The 22,610-nt window shown below is 35.1% G+C and overlaps 1 protein-coding gene across 4 annotated transcripts in view; it reads left to right on the top strand.

Moving 5' to 3' along the window:
* LOC150106278 (protein FRA10AC1 homolog) overlaps positions 1-22,610 on the top strand; it is a 242,899-nt gene that overhangs the window by 186,255 nt on the left and 34,034 nt on the right. For all 4 annotated transcript variants that reach the window (XM_090393066.1, XM_090393069.1, XM_090393068.1 and 1 more), the window contains 2 exons: positions 8,651-8,696; positions 18,552-18,665. In XM_090393066.1, coding sequence (XP_090249192.1) covers positions 8,651-8,696; positions 18,552-18,665 — 160 coding nt within the window. The remainder of the gene's footprint in view (positions 1-8,650; positions 8,697-18,551; positions 18,666-22,610) is intronic.

Raw genomic sequence — 22,610 nt, 5'->3', positions numbered from 1 at the left:
TTTATTTCATTGTCCCATATATGTAATTTTTTATTTTTATGATATTTTTTGTGTTCCTAGACTTTCATATGCTGCTGATGCAATAATTTCTTTAACATTATTCCATTCTTTCTTAATGTCTTCATTTTCTTGTACTTTTTATAAGTAGTTATTAATCCTCTGTTGGTTTAAATTTCATCATCATCAAATTCCTGCTATGTATACCCTCAAGGGGTGTACAGGATATGATAGTACTACATAAAAAATGTACACCATTACTAACTTCCTATCTACAATTTTCCTCCAAATCAGTCTGTTAATTGTCAAGACTCCAACATTATCAGATCTTATATTTCTGTCTTCTAAGGCAGTTTGTACAGTATCAATCAACCTATATCTTGGTCTTCCTCTAGGTAGTTTTCCTGCCAACCTGGCAGAGAACACTTGTTTTGCTAATCTTTCCTCGCCTATTCTATTTAAGTGACCATACCACCTGAGATTAGCTCTGCTAATGCATTCCTGGATACTGACAATGTCAAGTTTTTTCCTAATATCCTCGTTTTTAATATCATATTGCCATTGATGCCATCTGTTCATGCCTCTGATCTTTCTCAGGACTCTCATATCTGCGGTCTCTAGTCTTTGGTCAAACATTTTACTTCTGACCCAGCTCTCAGATACATAAGATCTGAGTGCTGGGTCAATTGATCTGATCCAGCTCTAAGATCAATTGACTTCCTACCATACCAGCTTTGTTGATTCTGTTGTCTATTTCCATATTTAATTTACCATCGTCACTAAAAATCGTGCCTGAGTAGCTGAAATGTTTTACTTGTTCCACAGTTTCTCCGTTCACAATGCAGTTGAGATTTTCAACGATTCTGCCTATTTTCATTGTCTTTGTCTCTTCATTGCTGACCTTCATACCATATCTATTACAACAGTCATTCAATTTTATCAGGTAATCTTGCAGACTTGTAGCGGATTTATTTAGAAGTATAACCTGGTCTGCATAAAGCAAAGAGCTGACATTAATATCTCCAATTTTGATATCAGGTTTAATACCACTTTCCTTCATAATGTGATCCATATATTATTATTACGGGCGACTTCAGGAAGTCCTTAGACTCATCGAGGGAGGCCCTAAACATCATGTCCACACAACTATATGATTCTCACATATCTATCATACCTTGCCTTGAACTCACTCACCATCATGGCACCCACAACAGACTCTGGCAGCTTATTCCACTCATTTACCACTCTAAAAGTAAAGAACCCAGCTCTAACACCCCTGCTAACCACACTCTTGCCCAGCTTCCATAGGTGTCCCCTAGTTCTCCCACCACCAGTCCTGATCTCTAAAATATCCTCTGAATTAATCCTAGAGAACCCCTTTAGCAATTTGAATGTCTCAATCATATCTCCCCTTTTCCACCTATCAACTAGTTTCTGCAACCCACAAATCTTCAACCTGTTCTCATATGGTTCATTCCGTAGACCTGCTATCATCTTAGTCACTCGCCTCTGGATCCTCTCCACCTCCTCCCCATCAAGAAGGAACCGAGGTGACCAAATCTGGGCACAGTAGTCGAGATGAGGTCTTATCAAGGCTCAGTACAGAGGTACAATAACTTGCTTGTCTCTGCTCGTCAAGGTATTTTTCAACAACCAAGTGAGTTGATGAGTTGACTTAGCTACTTTTGCAATGTGCCCCCTAAACTTCATCTCCCTATTCACCAACATTCCCAAGTCCCTGGCCTCATCAATCTCCTGGTGTACAGTTCCACCAATGTGGTATACTGCTGCTAATCTTTTCACCCCAAAATGCATAACCTTATATTTTGTCACATTAAATTGACATCCCTTCTCCTTAGCTCAGAACTCCAATCTATCCAAGTCATCTTGCAAGATTTTGACATCTTCTGCAATCACTATCGCACTACCTCACTTTGCATCATCAGCGAACAAATGAACTGTTCCTCTTAGATCCTTCCATATATCGTTAATGAACAAATTAAACAGCAGTGGTCCAAGAACAGAACCCTGCGGCACACCACTAGTCACAGGCTGTCTTTTGGACTCTACTCCTGAATAAACTACTCTCTGATATCTCTCCACCAACCACCCACCTATCCATCTCACCAACCCTATATCCATTCCCATATGTTGTAGTTTACGGATTAGAATTCCATGTGGTATCCTCTCAAACACCTTTGCCAGGTCCAACAGTATCACTGTAAACCCATTTCCCTTATCCAGTTCAGCTGTCACCTTGTTATAAAACTTGAGCAAGTTACTGAGGCATGATCTACCCTTCACAGAGCCATGCTGTCCCCCATACAGTATCTCATTTTCATCAATCCATTCCTGTATTTTTCCCTTGACTACTTTCTCCAAGACCTTGACAACGAGTCCTGATATGCTGATCGGGCGATAATTTGCAACCGTAGTCTTGGATCCTCCTTTATGCAGTGAAACTATTTTCCCCTCTGTCCACACCTTCGGGACTAAACCAGACCCGAGACTCAGATTAAACAACATAGTCAAGGGCACTGAAAATTCCTTAGCCGCTTCATGCAAGACCCGTGCCGGTATACCATCCAATCCCACAGATGTATTCACATTAAGGTTCTGTAATAGACTATTCACCTCCACTTCATTCATCACAATTCCCGTATAAACTAATGGTTCCTTTATTTTTTCAATGTCACCACCTGGATGATATACTCTAACTGCTGACTTACAACTCAAATAAAGACTAAGTATTGCTTGATATAATGCCTCATTGACACCATATAACTGTAGTGTATTGAATAGCTTCTCTCTTGACACCTTTTCATATGCCTTTTCCAGATCGACCACACATAAATATAGATCTTTGTTATATTCCCATGCTTTCTGTACTATTTGTTGTAAAGTGAGGATCTGAACCTGACAGCCTTTATTTGGCCTGAATCCAGTTTGTTCTTCACCAAGCTTTTCTTCCACAATTCTTCTCAACCGTTTCTCAAGTATAGGGAAAATTCGTCCCTCTGTCCAGGCTTTCTGAACTATGCAGTGCAACCACTGTAAGACTTTTATACCACCATACTTCAACATTTCTGGTCAAATATCATCTACTCATGCTGCCTTTCCACTTTTCAAGCCTTTGATGGTTTTTTCTACTTCAAGTATGGATATGTATTCCTGACTGTATGCCTGTTGAGTGTTTTTTTACCACTGTGCTATCACTGCTTGTTTCATTTAGCAATTTTTCAAAGTAATTACTTCATACTTCAAGGATATCTTTTTCTCCTGTTTTCATGTCACCTTTATCATCTCTAACTCCTTTTACAGCACTCTTTCCTCCATTCCTAAGCTTCTTCAACAACCTCCAGAATATCTTACCACTTCTTGATATTTATTTTCTATGTTCTTGCCAAAGTCCTCCCATGACTTTCGTTTAGCTAGTTTTACACAGTGCTTAGTTTTGTTACATTTGTCTCTGTATTCTCTAAGAGCGCAAGCTGACTTATTTGCCAGGAACGTTTGATATGCTTTCTTCTTTTCCTTCACTGCCTCTTTTACTTCCTGTGTCCACCATGGAGTTCTGATTTTTCTATCCTTGCAGACAACCTCACCACATGCCTCTGGCTGAATCAATCAGTGTTTTTTTCAAGGCTTGCCACTGAATCTCCAAGGTTTGGTTACTGTTCTCAAACTCTTTCATTTACTTGAATCATTTAGTAGTCTTACTTTTGTAATTAGATTTTGTTTTTCTAGTTTGTTTATTTATTTATTTATTTTTTTGTATTTTTTGTAGCCAGTTTGGCAGAAACCTTAGTTTTGCCTGCAATAAATAGTGATCTGTGTAGATTTCTATCCCTCTTCTGACTTTAACATCTAGAACGAGGTTTGCTGTTTTTTCATTTGCTATAAAGTCTATTATTGCTTTTTGTCCTCGTGCACACCATTGTATATTTTTATGTTTATAAAATGTGTTCATTATTTTTGAATTATTATATATCGTATAATCAATGAGTCACTTTCCATTTTTATTTACTGTTAGTTCTCCAAATTTTGTATATTATTAATTTTTTTAAATTCCTATTCTGGCATTAAGATCTCTGGCTACAATATGGTCTGTTTTATTTAATTTTTCATATATTCCTTGTAACTCTTTGTAAAAGTAATCATTTTCTTCTTCTTTTTCTTCTTCAGGGGCATACACTCCCACAACCGTTTAATTTTCTTTATTTAATTTTAATTGCACTTCTAATATTCTTTCATTCCAGTATGTATAATGAGTTATTTTTGCTTAAATTGATATATGGATCCAAATCATTATGCCAACTTTTGCATGTATTTGTTTGTCCACTCTATATATGATATTGTAATTAGCTGTTTCTTTTGTTCCTTTAAGTTTTTTTGGTTTTGTGAGAACTGCAATTTCTATATTTTCATCATTTAAAATTTTATCTAATTCTCCTTCTTTATTTGCTATGCTTCTAATGTTCCCTGTAGCATATTTCACCACATTTTTCTTTTTCCAAAGTTTCTTAACCTTTTCCAGTTTCAGTCTTTTCCCGTGTTTTCTGTTCCGTTTGGATTTTGTTGGACTTGAAAGTAACGTGTTTCCCTATTTCAAGTGACTAGCATGATGATAAATATACTAGTGGTGGTGCTGCCACTTTAAGACAACTAGGCTTTTCTTTTTTTTTTTTTTTAGTAGATAGTGAAAACTACAGTTTGAGAAGAAAGTGAATTGCTCTAATAGCATTAGGGGGAAATAGTAAGAAGTAAGAGAGAGTAGAGGAAAGAAGAGTAGAAGACCTGTCTACAGATATGATGTGCCAAGTGTATATTATAGGAATTAAGATCAGGTCCACCTCAGATATCTCGGGCTTGCTATGCCCCTGCTCACCAATGTGAGTCCCTGAGAGATATTCAACTACATTGTCTCCTTTATTATGCTACCAATCCTTAACCACATGGCACACCCAATAATACTAACATGTACAACTGCATTTTCTAAATAATTAATTAATTTGTAACTTTATCTGTATTTTTTTTTTTTCACTAGAGGTTATGCCAGTGGAATAACTGGTGATCAAATCTTTGTTTCTTTAGTTTACAGTGTGAAATGTAATTCAGCTTGTCCTTGTATATTTGTATATACTCCAGAGGATGAGTTTAATACGAAGGCCGAAACCTCGTGAAATTAAAATGGTTATAACACGGTTGTAAAGTCCATAATTTCTAAAATGAATGCTGATCACTGTGCAACGGTAAAAGAAAAGATTCCGATAATTCATGGAGATTCGACCCACAAGCGGTGCAATCAATACTGTAAGTTGAAGATTCACGTTTCTGGTTTGATCAATTGACTGGCTAAAGAGAAAATTTACCTCAACAAAGGTGCAACGAATATACCACTGCATGGAGAAAGCATTACTCAGAGAACAGATCCAGGCTATGAGAAAAAACTCTGCCATTACTCAAAACCAGGTGCAAAATGTAAAATCTGAACTTTCAAGTTACTTGAATGCAGATATTTGGATTATCCTCAAAAAGATTATGGACAGCATGGCAAACCATATCCTTCAAACTAAGAAAGAAAATCTCATATACAAATTTCATCGACGAAAGATCGACAAAATCAACGGACATATTTGAATTTCTTCACAGTGATCATTAATAACCAACCAGACGCAAGAAACAACAGGAGCCACCAATCCCCTGCAGGTAATAGTAACGTAGTTAACCTATCCAACCATGCCTTAAACAAAGATGAAATCTTGCTACTCAGCAAAGGTCTAAATTTTGCCGTAGCACCCAGATCGATGAACAAAGTGGATTTTATTTGTAATATTAAAAGAGGATTAAGATTCATCCCAAATAACATAGCAGATAAAATATAGTTAGAAACTGCCAGCATTTTAAATATAAATCATAAGAAAACAATAATAAGAAACTTAACGAAACACGAATTAACAGGGGTGAAATCATTTAAATCAAATCCGAACATCGTAATAACTAGAGCCATTAAAGGAAGTGCCACCGTTATTCTAAACCAAACCACTTATTTAGAAAAAATGAATCTGCTAGTCTTGGACAGTAGTATATACCAACTTGTTAACTATGAGCCAACCAATAGAATAAAAAAGAAAACAGAGAAACTACTTAAATCAGTTACTACATGGCCCAAAGATACAGTCAGAAAATTACTTCTGCACTATGCCCGTGCCCTGAGAATTTATGGTCTACCAAAGATACACAAACAAAACACACACCACTCCGGCCGATAGTCAAAGGTATAGACAGCCCGAATTATCACCTAGCCAAGAAATTAGTGACAACACTCAAGGAGTTGGTAGGTCATTCCTCCTCCTATATCAGAAACACACAACACTTCATAAACATAATCAAAGACATTACATTAGAAAAAGATGATTTATTAGTCAGTTTTGACGTCTCTGCCCTCTTTATGAATGTCCCAATCAATGACACAATCCTTCTTTTACAGAACAAATTCCCTCCAGATATTGCGCCGCTCTTTGCACATGTATTGTGTTCTGGTTATTTTGTATGGCAAAACGCTTTCTTCCTACAAAAAGAAGGCACAGCCATGAGCTTGCCATTATCCCCCCCCCTCATTGCTAACTTTTATATGGAACATTTTGAGCACCATGCTCTAGATTCCTCTCCTTAAAACCCAAAGTCTGGCTTAGATACGTTGACAATGTTTTCACGATCTTCCCCATGGCTGCTTAGAAACTTTCCTTAGCCACCTAAACAAACAACACAAACGCATACAGTTCACAATTGAGATCGAAAAACAACACACATCCATTTCAAGATACACTTGTCACACGTCTTCCTTCTGACAGTCTTTTCTTCACTGTTTCACCGGAAACCGATACATACTGGCCAATATATTCACATAAACTCCTACCACCACCCAACACAAAAACTAGGTGTCATTAATACTCTAAAACACAAGGCTTTGAAGATCTGCTCCAATGAACAAGCACTGAAAGACGAATTTAAAATTATCATTAATACTTTTCTCAAAAATGGTTACAGCCAAAACACTATTAACAAAATTCTCTACAAGACTCAATAAAAAAACAAAGATAAACCAGACTGCAATAAAACTATAACCATTCCTTACATTAAAGGGAGATCAGATAATATAAACAGAATACTACAGAAATACAACCTCAAAGCCACCTTTAAAGCTCCTACAAAATTAAAAAGCTTACTCAGCTCTTCCAAAGACCCACCTCTGCTGGCCCACCCTGGAGTATACCGTATTTATTGCCCCTGTAATCTACTATATATAGGGGAAACAGGGCGCACAATTCCTATCAGACAAAAGGAACATAAACAACACATTAAATATAATTACTATGATGAAGCTAGCCTTTCTGATCATGCCCTGAACACTTTACATAGAATTGATTGGAAAAGCACCAGTTATTTACATCACACCAAAACATGGTATGAATGCAAATTTAAGGAAACTTGTGAGATTCTTATTAACCACTCCAATCTGAACAATAATGATGGTCTAAAAATCCCAAGCATATGGAAGGCACATATTCTACCCACGGAATCTTTCTCCCTAAGAGTTAACTATAAACAGGACTGTAGATAATCCAGAATCCTAAATCTAATATAACAATTGTAATGTTAAATATAGGACATCATTATTACCGTAAGAAAACTATCTATAAGAAAAAATGTTTCTTTCATGTTAAATAGAATTTAGCTTTGATGTAGTTTCTAAATAATAAATTAATTTGTAATTTTATGTGTATTTTATTTTTTTTTCACTAGAGGTCATGCCAGTAGAATAACCGGTGATCAAATCATTGTTTCTTTAGCTTACTGTGTGAAATGTAACTCAGTTTCTCCTTATATATACTCCAGATGATGATGTCTATATTTGTATATACTCCAGATGATGATGTCTATATTTGTATATACTCCAGATGATGACGTCCATATATACTCCAGAATAAGAATGTCGAAATGTCGGGAAATGAAAATAGTTATTTATAACATGGTTGTAATGTCCATAATTTCTAAAATTGTGACCATTGGTGTTGCTGAAGAATGGAAACTAGAACTGCTATTGACAGTCATGTGTCATATTTTCTTTCATCTTTGGTCTTTTATGAGGGTGTTCTGAAAACGTTCTCGGCCTTACAGTGAAAAAACAAATTTATAATTTCAAAATTATTTTTATTTTTCAACATAATCTTCCTTAAGAGATTTATTCCAGCAGTGCTCCAGTGCTATTATCCCATCCCTGTTGTGTTTCTCAGTAAGATCTGCAAAATTACCCCTCTACAGCTGCAATCATCACTTGATTCGAAGAAAAACGCTCTGGAATATATTTTAATGTAACTTGGTGGGTATTTCATTCCACCAGTTAATGTTCCTCCAAGATATGGGTTCAGTACGGATAAATATGGTGAAATATTTTTTTTGTAAAATAAGATATGTAAATGAGCTACACTTTAGGTATCTTCAGCATTAACCGAGATTATTTGGAATAATTATGCCTTATATTTAGCATCATTGCTTGTTTCCCTCAGAAAAATTTTAATGATTATAAAGGTTTAATATTTGCATACCTTCTTCTAAAAAAAAAATCTTAGACATTTTTTTTTTTAATTAGATAGCATTAAGGTGGAGGACAGAAAATGAGGTTATAGATGGCAAAGGTAAGCGCACCTGTTATATAATGTTTGTAAAAGAAAAAGATTTATAATTTTGTTGATGTACTTATAAATGTAATTATACCAGGGTGTTCAGAAAGCATTATGATAGCTCTATCAAAAGAGAGATGTCAGTATTTGTTTAATATACAGTATAATTTAGATTTATTTAGACACATTATTTAGATAATAGTTTATACTGTATAAAATGTTATTACTGAACTTGTTTGGACATATTCTTCCTATGGTTTTAGTAGGCCCTTATAAGTATGTAACTTTTCCAAGCACACATTTAGGATTTCCTGACTTTATTCCAGGTCTATAATAGTATGGTTAGCCCTATTGCCTATAGTATATAATGTGTTTTCTCCTGGCCGGTTTTCCTGTTTTGCAAGATGAAATACTGAAGTTTCAGTGAGAAAAACCCTACCATCCCCATAAAAAGACCAGCTAATTCGACTTCAAGTTGAAAAGCCTGCAATAAGGTTCTTCCTATCCTAGATGGGATTTGAACCTAGGTCTTTCCCACCTAAGCACATTGTTGAAACCAACTGAGCTCTGGAGGCTCCCTGGTTCAAACATACCACTTTATCAGTTGCCAATTACAGAATAATTTTATTTGTGTGTATTCATTTTTATTCTCTTGCTACTTTTATTTAATATGCTATAAAATTTGCATACTTTATATTTAAGATATTATGTGACACCTCCAAGGAGTCCAAAGACTCATTGAGGGAGAGTGTGCCAACAGCCTTCCAACTACTAACCGTGCTCAAACTTGCTTAACTTTCTGCGAGCCATTAGTAGTAGAGGCTCTACCAATCGACCAACCTATACTTTATATTGTCATTATTTCTGTTATATGGGAATTTCCATGGAGTCTGAAGACACTGTAGGAGACCAACACCATCCACAGTATCTGTCATTAAATCTCTCTAACACATTCATTGAGACTGTCACAACCCTTTTATCACTCTCTAAACAAAAAATCCATCTCCTGAGGCCTTTACTAAGCCATAACTGCTTATTCTGTCCCCCTCTAGCTGAGTGCTGTAAAATTTCCTCTATATCCATGTAATAAAATGTTTTTTAGTAACTTAAATTTTTTTTTCATATCTGTTCTTTTCTCGCACTCAGCAGACTACTCCAACCTGCAAACTCCTAATATAATCTCATATGCAGCATTTCACAGACCACTCACTATCTTGGTCACTTGCCTCAGGATCCTCTCCATGACTTCCTCATTACCAAGAATCCAGGTGACTGGATATGTGGCTTTTTCAAATCCTTCTCAAGGGAAATGATAACTCCATCTTTGTATGGTACAGTGTTGTTCAGTAACCAAGTAATCCTATGACCTAGCTTGACAACTTCTGCAGTATATCCTGTAAATTTCAACTTGTATCCATCGATAACCTCAAATCCTCATAAATTTTGTGGTGTACATTTCTAGCACTGTAGTATAAAGCTTGTCATCATTCATTCCAAAATGCATAACTTGACACTTTTCCACATTAAACTGCCCATACTGCCAGCCTATTTGTCACTCTGGAAGCTCTCCCATTCACATAGATCAACTGTTGCAATACTCAATTTTGAATCATCAGCAGACAATACAGTATTTCCATTCAGATCATTTCTGCACAAATTAAATAGTGGTTCAGGCATACCACTAATCACCTTCCTTCTCCAGGACTCTGTTCCTTCATATGTTACACTTGTGTGTCAAATGTCACAAGGTTCATATCCATCCCCATTTACTCTAGTTGGTGTGACAGGTTTTCATATAAGATCATGTCAGATACCATTGCAAAATTTAGAAGTATAAATTATTAAAGCATGACCTACTTTCTCAAAGCCATGCTGTCTCTTATAGAGTATCATATATTCCTATCCATCCATTTCTGAATTTTGTCTTTGACCAACTTCTCCAGTTTCTATACCTCTGTCTTGGAGCCCCCCACCTCCCTCTATACAGCAGAGTTCTATCTTCCTGCCACTGCTTTGGGGCTTTACTAGAGCTGAGGCTAAAGGTAAACAGCGTAGTTAAGATAGGACACTGCCAATTCCTTTGCACATGCTTATCACATGTGGGACGATATCCCATATTTCCATGACCATATTTGCATTGAGATTCTCTAATATCCCAAATACATCCAGTTCATCAACTTCTGTTCTTAGATCAGTCCTGTAATGTCTGTTACTGCGATATCTGCATTTGGATGATAGACAAAGTGATCATTTAGTAACTATACTATTTCACCTGCTTCTGTTGTCTCCCTACCATCAGCACTCGTTAAGGGCATCCATAATCATCCTACTATTCTTCTTCACCACATAGCAAAAGAATCTTGATATCTTTTGGCACACTTGGCTAACTTCTGTTCATAATCTGATTTTGACTTTCTTTCCATGCTTGTCACTTTGTGCTACTGCTTGTGTGCTTGCTGTTCAGTTTCTCCTTATATTAAAATTATATTATGTAAATGGAACATTATAATATTGTAGCAGCCTATATCTTTTACCTTGCAGATTCTTATGCCATGGTATTGCTTTCAGCTGCTTCCTAAGTCATAATCACCTGCCCTATAGTTAAACACGTATCCCCTTCTTAAGAGGTTGCAAAATGTAGAATTTTCATTAAGTCAGCAGCATGGTCATTCTACTTCAGTCAGTGGTAGTGCATCTATACTGGTTATAGACTGATCAAGCCCTTTCAAACTCGAAGTCCTCTTCGTCACATGATGCTTCAAGCAATTATTTCTTAGTAGGTGGATGAATTCCATTGCTTTCTCACCAAGCTATATCTGGATACATATTACTTCAGGTTAGTGCAAAAAAAAAAAAAAAAAAGCAGAGGTTTTGAAGTGGTGATTTCAGTGAGAAGAGTTCATCAAGGATAAAGGATTTGAGAAATGGTCATTGCCATTTTCTTCTAAAGCATGATAGATATAGAATTGTTAAGTAATCTGCAGAGTTAGTTTTTAATCACCAAAACAACATTGATGTGTGTGTGTTACCAGTCTTGGTGATGACCTAAGGAGAGAGAGCGAAGATAACAACAGCAGTCTTCAGAATATCAAGACCATAGTACATATTTGAAATCCAGCAAGTCTGGCCTTGCTTCTCATAATGTTGACACTAGACTAGCAAGTTTAAACATGATCATCTTTTCCTTGAAACATGTGAAATGCTACAAAATTGTCTGAATCTGTACTGACCAGACTGCATGCTGATCTCTAAGCTTTGGAAGTGATCACAGTAATTGTTCATAATTTTGTTAAATATGCAACTTTTTACAATTGTTCCTTTGAACTTGAATAGTGTAATTACATACTTTAGCTGCAACCGAGATACAAACTAAAATATTCATGATTTATGACTCATGTTTGAATGTAGTTAATGGTATGTCTCCTTATAATGTCCACATAATGTTGGATGAAGTATATTGGAGTTTTTGAATAAAATTCTATATATTTTTGTTACATGTGTAAGCCTGGAAAATTATTTAAGTATATATATATATCTATATCTATATACCTGTTTTTTTCATAGATTTTTATGAAAAAATATTTTTATCACTGATTTGCATACCAGCCTTGTTTCATGAATTATTACATTTTAAAACTTTAGTCCTAATGAGTTATTCAAGAGTATGACATAATCTGCATAAAGTAAAGAGAGCTGAGTTTTAACATCTCAGATTTTAATGCTGCTTTTCTTCATAATGTGATGCATATAGAGGATCAAAACTTAGTATGTTCCCCTTGCCTTACATTTCATTTTATTTGAAACTATCTTCCTGTGTGTTCTTTTAATTGTAACTTTTAATTTGGATCTAAAATGTAGGCTGCTACAATATTATATATAATATATAGTACTGTTCTGTATAATGTTCCATTTACATAATATAATTTTAAATTTTGGAAGAGCTTTTCGTGTCTTATGTCTTTTTTTTTATCCACAAATCTCGCTGTTATTAAAACACAAATTTGGTCTTTGAACCAAGCTTTTTCTTTCTGCAGGTTTTCTTTCAAAAACAATTTTAGGTTCTCAAGTATGCCTATATAAATCTTACCTGAGCATTCATGATTAAATAACATCTAATCCAGCTGCCTTTCCACATTTCAGGTTTCTGATGTCATTTTTCTACCTCATTTGATATTTTCCCCCGATTACATTTCTCTTGAATATTTTCTACCACTGTTCTTTAGCAGCTTTTCAGTCTTAGTCGACAATCTTTCAAAGTAATCAATTATTATATCACCATCATTTTTGGTTTCTATATTTTTTTGTGATCTTAGCACAACTTTTGTTTGACTGCTTTTAAACATAGTATTCTTGCATTTTTCATTGTATTTTTTAATGTCATGTGCTAGGAATTTGATTGTAATTTCTTCTTTTCTAGTAGTGCCTTCCCAACTTCTTGAGTCCACCACAGAATTCTGATTTTTATATAAGCTTCTTGCATGCATCAATTTTGTCATTGTCTGAAGTTTGGTTTTTGCATTCAAACTGCTTCAGTTTTTGTCCAATGATATTTTTATATTTAGTTGTGTGTTCACTACTGAACACTGCTTTGGCTCTCTTTCTTTTTAAAACGTTTGTATATGTATTATTATTATTTTTTTTTAATGTGATGCTACTTTTTATTCTGCTCAAAACTAAATGATTGTTGCTTTGTTTCAAATCTATTGTATATTTCACTATCTGGGACCATCTAATGATATCATTATAACAATAACATAATCAGTGTTACTTTTTTTTCGTGCGTTCTCTCCATGTAAATTTATTCTCATCTTTATGCTAGAAAATGACATCGGTAATGATTAGTCGTTACTAATATCCCATGCAGAAATCCAACAGGTGATTTCTGTTATTCTCTTTACTATTTTCTTTAGTTTTCTCAAAATATTTGGAGTTTATTTCAATGAGAGCCAGCTTTTCAATTTCCTGTGTCCGTTAATCAAATTTTTCTACTTAGTAAAAATGTTCTGTGTGATCATAAGCACAATATAATCTCATTGTACAGTTACCTCTCTTGAAATCTGTCTGTAAATTGATTTCCATTCAAGAAGTATATCTTCGTGTTTATTGTTGAGTACTGTAACTGCTCCTTCTTTTCTCCAATATAATATCTTTTAAATATTAATTTGAAGTATTCCATATGTTTTGATCTTATTTCTCGTGGTATCAACAATTATATCAACATGGTATTTGTATAAAGTTTCTGCTAGTTTCTCCTCTTTAATATTCTTTTGATTTTACTTATGTTGATAGTACTGATCTTCAGTTATGTTGATTTGAAATTACCCAATTTTTTCAATGTTTGCATTAGTTCTATTATAAAAACAGTGACTTATTTAACCAGGTTTGATGGACTAGTCTGCATGACATGTAATGATGTACAATCATATTTGATCACAAATCATATTAAATCATATGGTTTAAGACAATACAGAATGCACTGTCCTAACTGAATTCCAGATTGCCAGAAAACCCTTATGAATACCTAATAATAATAGTGCATCATGGCAAAGTGAAGAGGACATAGGATCAAAAGCCCAAGGCTAACTTAGTGTTTTCAGGTTATCTATCTTTCACTTTTAACTGACCCATTTGAATTTCTTGACTAAAAATTGTGCCTAAATACTTGAAATATGTTACTTCTATTCAACTATTCAGTCAGAGTAATTGTTTTCATTGTTGTTGCCACTTTTCATGACTCATGCAAAATGTCATAACAGTTGTTAAGCAAGTTCTGAAAAGAATCAGTTGTGTCTCATTTTCATACTCTTTCTTTTCTTATTCAAGAAAAAATGAAAGAGTGAAAATGACAATCAAATTCTTAGAGAGTCAGTGGCAAGCTGTGGTGAAAATGTTAATTCAGTCAGGGAAGCATGTAATTAAGCTGTGTTTTGCAAAAGCGAGAACTTTGATATTTATGGTGTGTGGACTCAAGAAGTTAGAGGTCCTGAGAGAATAAAGAAAAATGGAAGAAAGATAAGCTGTTTGTTTAAAAAAAAAAAAAAAAAAAAGCTAAACAAAAGGCATGATAGATTTTGGTAAGAATATAGACAATAAATATCAAGAAGGAAGCCATTAAGAGAAAAAAAAAGGATAAAAATAGAAGAAAGAATACTGTTTATGCTTTATACTAAAGCCAGGAGTATCCGGAAAAAAGGAGATGAATTGGTGGCGTTGATTGCATCAGCTTTGCCAAAGATTATTCAGATCTCTGAGACATGTTTGAGGGAAGAGGATATAATAAGGAATAGAAGTAGCAGGGCACAGCATTTTTCGGCAGGATAGAAGGGAAAGCATGGTGGTGGAGTATTGCTTATGATAAGTGACGACTTATGTCCCCTAAGAGTGGAGGCTTTGGAAGGCAATGACACTAATGGTTTTGAAAGTATATGGTTTGAAGTAGAGGGGGCAAGACAGGATATTTAGTGGGATGTTGCTACAAGCCAAGGAGCACAGAGGGTAAGGAGCAGGAGATGTTTAGGCAGTTGAGCTTGGCAAGTGCAAGAAGAATGACTGTAATGGAAGATTTTAACTACAGCAGTATAAGTTGGGAAGAGGAAAATGCATGTAGTAATAAGGGAATGGAATTTCTGGAATTTTTGAGGGACAGATGTCTTAGGCAACATGTAATAGAGGGAACAAGAGGTTCAAGAGTTTGGGATTTGGTCCTAGCATCAGAAGAGCTGATAATAACTGAGATGACATCTCTCCCCCTTGTTGGATAGAGCAACCGTGTGGTTTTGACTTGGAAGATGAATAGAAATGCAGGAGTATCAAAGAAAAGGGAACGTATGTGGAATTATAAGGCAGGTGCTTATAAAAATCTTAAATATCAACTTGGGACAGTTCCATGGAGGACAGAATTGGAAGGCCTGGATATCATTAGTGTGTCAGAAATTGTGAAGGAATATTTATTGGCAGCAATAGTAAGCTGTATTCCACAAATGAAGAAGAGGACATAATTTGGTGTAAAGTGGATGACGGACAATGTTATGCGGGAACTGCAGGTGAAAAAGAGGTTATGGAAGAGATATAAGTAGAGGGGGTGGAGAGCAGATGCATGAAGAATATACGACTCAGGCCAGGAGAGTGACTAATACTGTAAGGAAGGTGAAACTGGAATATATGTAGATTTCATTATTAGAGTTGTGGTAAATGAGAGAGTCCAGAAGGTCTGTTTTCGTGGAGAGAGAATTAGTAGGATACATCTCCAAGAAAGTATTCAAAAATATGTACTTTTTCTCAGTACACATCCATGACTCAAAGACAAATTTCCAATGAGTGTGGTGTTGGTTTGGTGTTGTTCATGCAATTTTAAAGAGGTTTAAGGAGAGACAGATACCTTTTCTTCTGACAAAAGGAAAACTACACTTACTCAAGATCATTTACTAGTTAGGAAAAGCAATATGAATCCAAGATTGTCTGCTGTAGACTTAGAGACTTGGTAGCTAGTGGGATTAATGTTTCTGACATAACAGTCTATTGAAGATTGTTGGAAGCAGGAAGGATTGCCCATAAACCAAAAAAAAAAAAAAAAAAAAAGATGAAGGCTATACAGAAAAAGAAGCTCCAGTGGGCAAAAGTGTACATAGATCAGATTGTTGAGAAGTGGAAGGTCATATTCTCAGATGAGAGCCATTTCTTTGTCCAAGGAAAGCAAGTACCCTATGTTCATAAATCAGCGACTGAGGTTCTGGTATTGTTTTACACAGATCTAGGATCACTTGTGCCTGTTGATGGTATGATGAAAGTGACAAATACATAAAAATATTGGAGAAAAGAGTAGTCCTACAGATCTGGAATGATAAAGAACTCATCTTCCAACAGGATCTCGCTGATTGCCACACTTTAAAAAAAAAGTGAAAGAGTTCTTCAAAAATCAAAATATTCAGTAGCGAGGTAACTCTCCTGACATTAACCCAATAGAAAATTTGTGGGCCATATTGATAAAGAGACTTGGAAAATTAAATTGTGATACAAAGGATAACTTAATACAATCCATTATAAAAGTATGGTTTTGAGATGCAGAAATAAGAACATCTCGTTTAAAGCACATGTTTAAGTGAATTAATGAACTTATTAGGAACAGAGGAGTGCATATAAATTATTAGTTAAAGTTGGAGTAAAATAGGATTTAATTTTTGTACTTATTTTCTTGCAAAATTAATATTTTTCTTTAAAATGTGAGTGTTTGGGATTAATTTGTTCCCTACTGTACAATAATGAGAAGCTTAGGAGAAAGCTTGAAAATATGACATGGCATAAGGAAGATAAGTGCTGCTTGGACACTGACCAAGAGATATTTTAGCAATATCAATGTGTGAATATATATATATATATATATATATTCTGAAGATCAAAGGGCTGAATGTGGATGGTGTCAAAATATGGAAGAAGTGTGGAGGCAGCACAAGAGGAATAATGGCAATAATCAGTTACATGAAGAGTATAAAGAGTAAGAAAAGAAGATGTCTGAGTTGGTAAGGACTGCAAACATTATGAGCAAAAATTAACAAATCAGATCAATATGTGTCAAGCAGAAGGAAGAATGATTATGGTAAGATCATATTAGTGGATGAAAGTAGTAGTAGATTGATAACTGCTGCAGAGGGCATAGTTGAAGTATTCAGTGAACAGTTCATCAGGGTGTTTCACCTCATCAGTACAAAATCATGAGAATTTGTGTAGAGGAAATGGGAGAGTATAACTTACTTGGGAGCAAGCAGGTGATTTATAAGGAATTAAGTAAGCTTGATTTCAATAAGACAATAGGATTTAATGATATATCACTGTCTTAAGGGAATGTTCTAGGGAGTTGCCTTGGCAATCTTGTTTAATAAGAGCCTTACAATAGCACAGGTCCTAAGAGATTAGAAAGAAGGTAAACTTGTCCCACTTCACAAAGATTTTGATAAGGCTGTGGCTACATGGGGACTTGAACAGATTGTACGAGTGGGCAAGTGGAACTGTCAGTTCTGTGTTGTAAAGTATAAGATTCTGAATGGTAAGCAACAATGGGATGCAAAGTATAATACACTTGATGGAGGGAATTTTGAAGGAGGTAGAAGAGATGAGTGATCAAGGAGTTGTGGTGGTCAGGCACCTGAATTTCAGGAGTCACATTGCACATGTGAAGTCATCATGTCGGCAATGATGAGAGGACCTTGACATGCACAAAAAAAGACTATGGTTCCAGTGTATAAGGACCTGCTCAGGCCTCATATGGATTATTGTGCAAGATTTCATCTCCTGATTTTTATAGTGATGAGAATATTTTAGAAAGGTCAAGAGAACATTCACTAACATGTATATGGTCTTAGGAATGTGGGGTGTGAAGACAGATTGAGGGAATGCAATTTACAAAACCTCTGGTGAATAGGAGAAGGGGGGGGATTAGAACAAGAGGCCATCTCTTTAAACTGTGTGAGGGACAGATTCTTTGCATGGAGAGTGGTTAGTTAGTGAAATGCTTCACCTGAATAAGTTTAAAGCACAGTTTGATGAGCTTTGTGTTTGTACCTCCTATGATGAGTCTTTTGACACTGTGTTATTATTATTAGCCCTGGTGGTAATAATAATAATTTTAATAGTGTTTGTTGATATCCAAAGTTAAAATTCAATAAACATGAATATGATTTAATATTTTTAATGGTCCATGTTTAAAACATGATTTTAATAATGTCACACATTTAAATGTGATTCAGAAAAAAAAAAAAATTCTGGTATGAAGGTATACAAGTTCTGTTCTGATTCTAACTCTTTATGGTGCTCTTTATTTTTTTTTTTTTTTAGTAATTAAAAAATAGTATTTAGAATGTTTATGTACTTTTTCAGGACAGTTTGTGTGTGGAGAAAAGAAATGCAAAGAGTCAGATAATCTGAAAAGCTGGGAAGTTAATTTTGGCTACTATGAACATGGAGAAAAGAGAAATGCACTGGTTAAATTACGTAAGAACAATTAAATTTACCAGTATTAATAAATTTTTTGTTTGAATTGTATATGATTACCTTGATGTAATAGTGAAAGACTTTTTAAACTTAAAATGTAGAAAAAGAAGAGCATTTTTACACAAATGACTAAGTTGGATTCATTATTCATGATGTCACATGTGAGCAAAATTTCTGACTGCCTTAAGCTATATTAAGGTAGAAAATATAAGGCATGGCAATTGTGTATATTTCTGGAAACAATTCTGATTGTAATGGAAAAGCAAGAATTAAAATCCAAACTTGGTCCAATACTAGACGTTTTAAAGGAACATGCGTATTAGACATAATGTAATACACGTGGTTAACACATACATAGAAAAGTAAATTTTATTTAATATCCAGTATATGTCATTCAGTGTTACATGGACATCATCAGGAAGAAAAGAGATCTGTTAACTACATCACAGCATAATCACAAAATATAGGCCACGTAGCATGTATTTTCTAGCTCATGTCTTGGTCACAGCTGAGTTAACAGGAGAATACACTGTTATGGACAGCTTCTCTAATTCAGTTAAATAACTTAGTCAGTATTACAAAATAAATAAATAATGATGAAGATCTGGAAAAGACATGCCCAGAGAAAGGTTTTCAAAATGTTATAATCATATGGTGCAAATGAAACATTATACAGAGATGGCAATACAGTCTGTATATAAGTTGTAAGTCAGCAGTTAGAATTGGAGGAAATACGAGAAGATGATTTGATGTAAAATATCAGGTGTAAGAGAAGGATGGTCACTCTCTCAACTCTTATTCATCATCTTTATGGATTGTATTATGAAAGAATGTGACATTAAACCTGATATTAGAATATGAGATATCGACCTTAGCTATTTGTTTTCTGCAGATGACGTATTCATAACACATCCAGTGCAAGTCTCCAGGATTCTCTAACTAAATTAAATAACAATAACAAATTTAGCATGAAAATCAGCAATAAAAAGACCAAAACTATGAAAACAGGCAGGAACATAGAAAACTTCAGCTGCATTCTCACTGGAGAACCTATAGCAAAAGTAAAGCTTATAAGGCACGATTTTTAGATTTTTAGTGAGAATAGCAGATTAAATCTGGAAATAGACCACAGAATAAGTAAATCTGGTATTTATTTATTTATTTATTCATATCAGGTTCTCCCCATCCCTTTGGGGAGGGGGGGGGTTGACTCTCCTAATAAAGGATTATATATATATATATATATATATATATATATATACAGTAAAACCCTGTTTTTACGTTCCCGCTTTACGTTTTCTTGCCATTTACGTCATTTTCCGTTGGGCCAGTCTTAAGGCCTAGTCTCATGATATATTGTTTTCCCACCATTAACATCTTGATGTGGATGTTATTTGCCGTGATTTGCGTTTTTTTCTCGGGTGGCAATACTGATTTTCGAATCGATTTCTGTGGAAATCTGCGCATTTCTGTTCCCAGATGGTGTTGCTTTCGGCTGTAGTTTCGTTTCCGCCATCACGGTGATTTGCACGCCTGCAGCAGTAGTGTAGTGATGAGCGATACCGTGATTTTTCAATCACAGTACAAATTGATATTGCAGAATTTCTGCTACGTAATTTTGCGTGTGAAAGCTGTTTTCAAGTTGCAGTGGAGGATTATCGATGTCTTTTTTCTCCATCTAACGGTGGAGAAAAAAGACAGAAAATGTATTTCGGTAGAAGAAAAGATGGCAATTCTTCGACATGTAGATTGGCATGCCAGAACACGTGTGCATTTAGCAAAAGATCTTGGATTCTCAATGTCCACTATGAACACGATAGTAAAAAGCAGGTCAAGCATTGAACTCAATGCAAAGCAATCTGGCGCTATGTCAAAAAAATCGAAAAGCAAAAACAATCGACAATTAAAGATTTTTTTAAATAGATAAATGTAAGTAATTGTAAATTCATTTATTTTCAGTTATTAAATTTTGTAATCTAGTATGTAGACTCACATACTAGCAGTAAGTCATCTTTTAGCCTTTTTTAATGTTTTTTTTTACATTTCCTACTATTTACACTTTTTTTCATCAGTCCCCTGAAAAGTGTAAAAAAAAGGGGTTTTACTATGTGTGTGTGTGTGTATATATATTTTTTTTATTTTATTTATTTTTTTTTCCTGACTGTAAATCTGTGTTCAGGGGGCCAATTTGCCTGTTCTGAGGGACAAAAAAAACCTGAGTGTTCAGATGAAAAAATCATCTATCCATATGAGACTGATTAACTCACGTTTAGTCCAGGTGAGTTAGATAAAGGTTCCTCATGTCATAGATGGGAATCGAACCCAGGTCTTTATGACCAAAGGGCTTCATCTGTACTGACTAAGCTATGGAGGCTCTGAGAGCTGGTAGAGCCAGTTGAATAAATTTTTATGGAATAGGAGTGAAGTTAGCTAAAATAATAAACTAGCAGTGTACAAGACAGTGTTCAAACAAATTTTAAGTTATGAATCTCTGAGTTGTTAGAAATAAAGCACTTCATCAATAACTGAAGACCACAGACATCAGTGTTCTGAGAAAAATAAGGAAAGTGAACATATGGCATCATTGGTAGAATGACGGTAGAAAAAGGGTTGAAACCTTTTTTCTAATCAGCCCCCTGTGAATACACTGATCTATAGGCATAAATACTTACCCTTAGGGGTTGCAGCAAAGGAGTGGTGTGTGGGCTGCATTAATTCACAATGACTCCTAATTAGGGGACTCTACCTTCCCAAGGGACAGATAGATTGAAGAAGAAGGAGATCTAAATATATCCCTAGAATTTGAAGAACAAATAGGGTGGAACTGAAATGGATGAGCAACCTTATTAGGCAAGAGATTCATAAGATGTTGAAGGAATATTATGAGAGGAGTTATGAAATATAAAGTGCAGGCCAGAAAAGTTAAATCAGAGTATGAAACAAAACTGACTGTGCAGGCTACAGTGTCAGAAGCTGATAAGATTCTTCAGTTAAAGAATGTTCACTTTGTTGAGATATATCAACTAGTTGATGCAATATGTGCACAGTGTTATTACTACATGAGATGAGGTGGAAGAGCTATTGCATGAGGTAAGAATTTGGCGTCATAGACAGATGGAATATCAGCACACATGCTAAAGGAATGTTCATCCTCATTAGTTAGGCCCTTGTCATGTTTATATAACTTGAGACTCAGCTCAGAAAAGTTACCAACAGAAATGGAAAGAACGTATAATTGTTCTGTTGTATAAGGGTGGTGCAAAAACCAGTGTCAGGAGTGTGGGTGGTGATTTTAGTGAAATGGGTTGATAGACAAACTATACTCTTCAAGGAGCAACATGAATTGAATTTGCTAAAGGGAGGTCGCATTTCAGCAATTTGCTCATGCTCATACCAATGTTATGGCACACAATTGACTTGGATAAGTGTATAATTGACAGACAGAAAGTGGTATATAGTGGGTGTGAATCTGCCTGATTTATGGTTTCTAGTGTTGTATCCTAAGAATTAGTCCTTGGAGCATTGTTGTTCATTCTGTGTATTACTGATATTGGGATCGATTTGAAAAATATATTAATGATCATGCTCAGAAGTTTTAACTGTCTAAAGATGAACACAGTTACTTTGGAATATTCATGACATGTTCCCTCAAGGGGTGTACAGAATATGATAGTACTACATGAAAAACTTACATCACCAACTTCCTATCTACAATTTTCCTACAAATCAATCTGTTACCTGTCAAGACTCTAACATTATCAGATCTATCCTCATTTTTAATATGATGTTGCCACTGATGCAAGCTGTTATGTTTATAAAATTTAGTTTAATCCTTTATCCAAGTGTGTGCAAACAAAAGTGTGCCCCTGAAAGTATCTTCAGGACTGGGGTAAAGTGGTACAACACCGGGCAACTCCTTGCAAAGGTGGAGCAAGCTACCAACAC

The sequence above is a fragment of the Typopeltis vanoorti genome, chromosome 5 (genome assembly GCF_054136105.1).
Source record: "Typopeltis vanoorti isolate ZY-2024b chromosome 5, IOZ_Tvanoo_1.0, whole genome shotgun sequence".
In the NCBI taxonomy this organism is placed as follows: Eukaryota; Metazoa; Arthropoda; class Arachnida; order Uropygi; family Thelyphonidae; genus Typopeltis; species Typopeltis vanoorti.
This window is presented reverse-complemented; position numbering and strand designations above follow the sequence as displayed.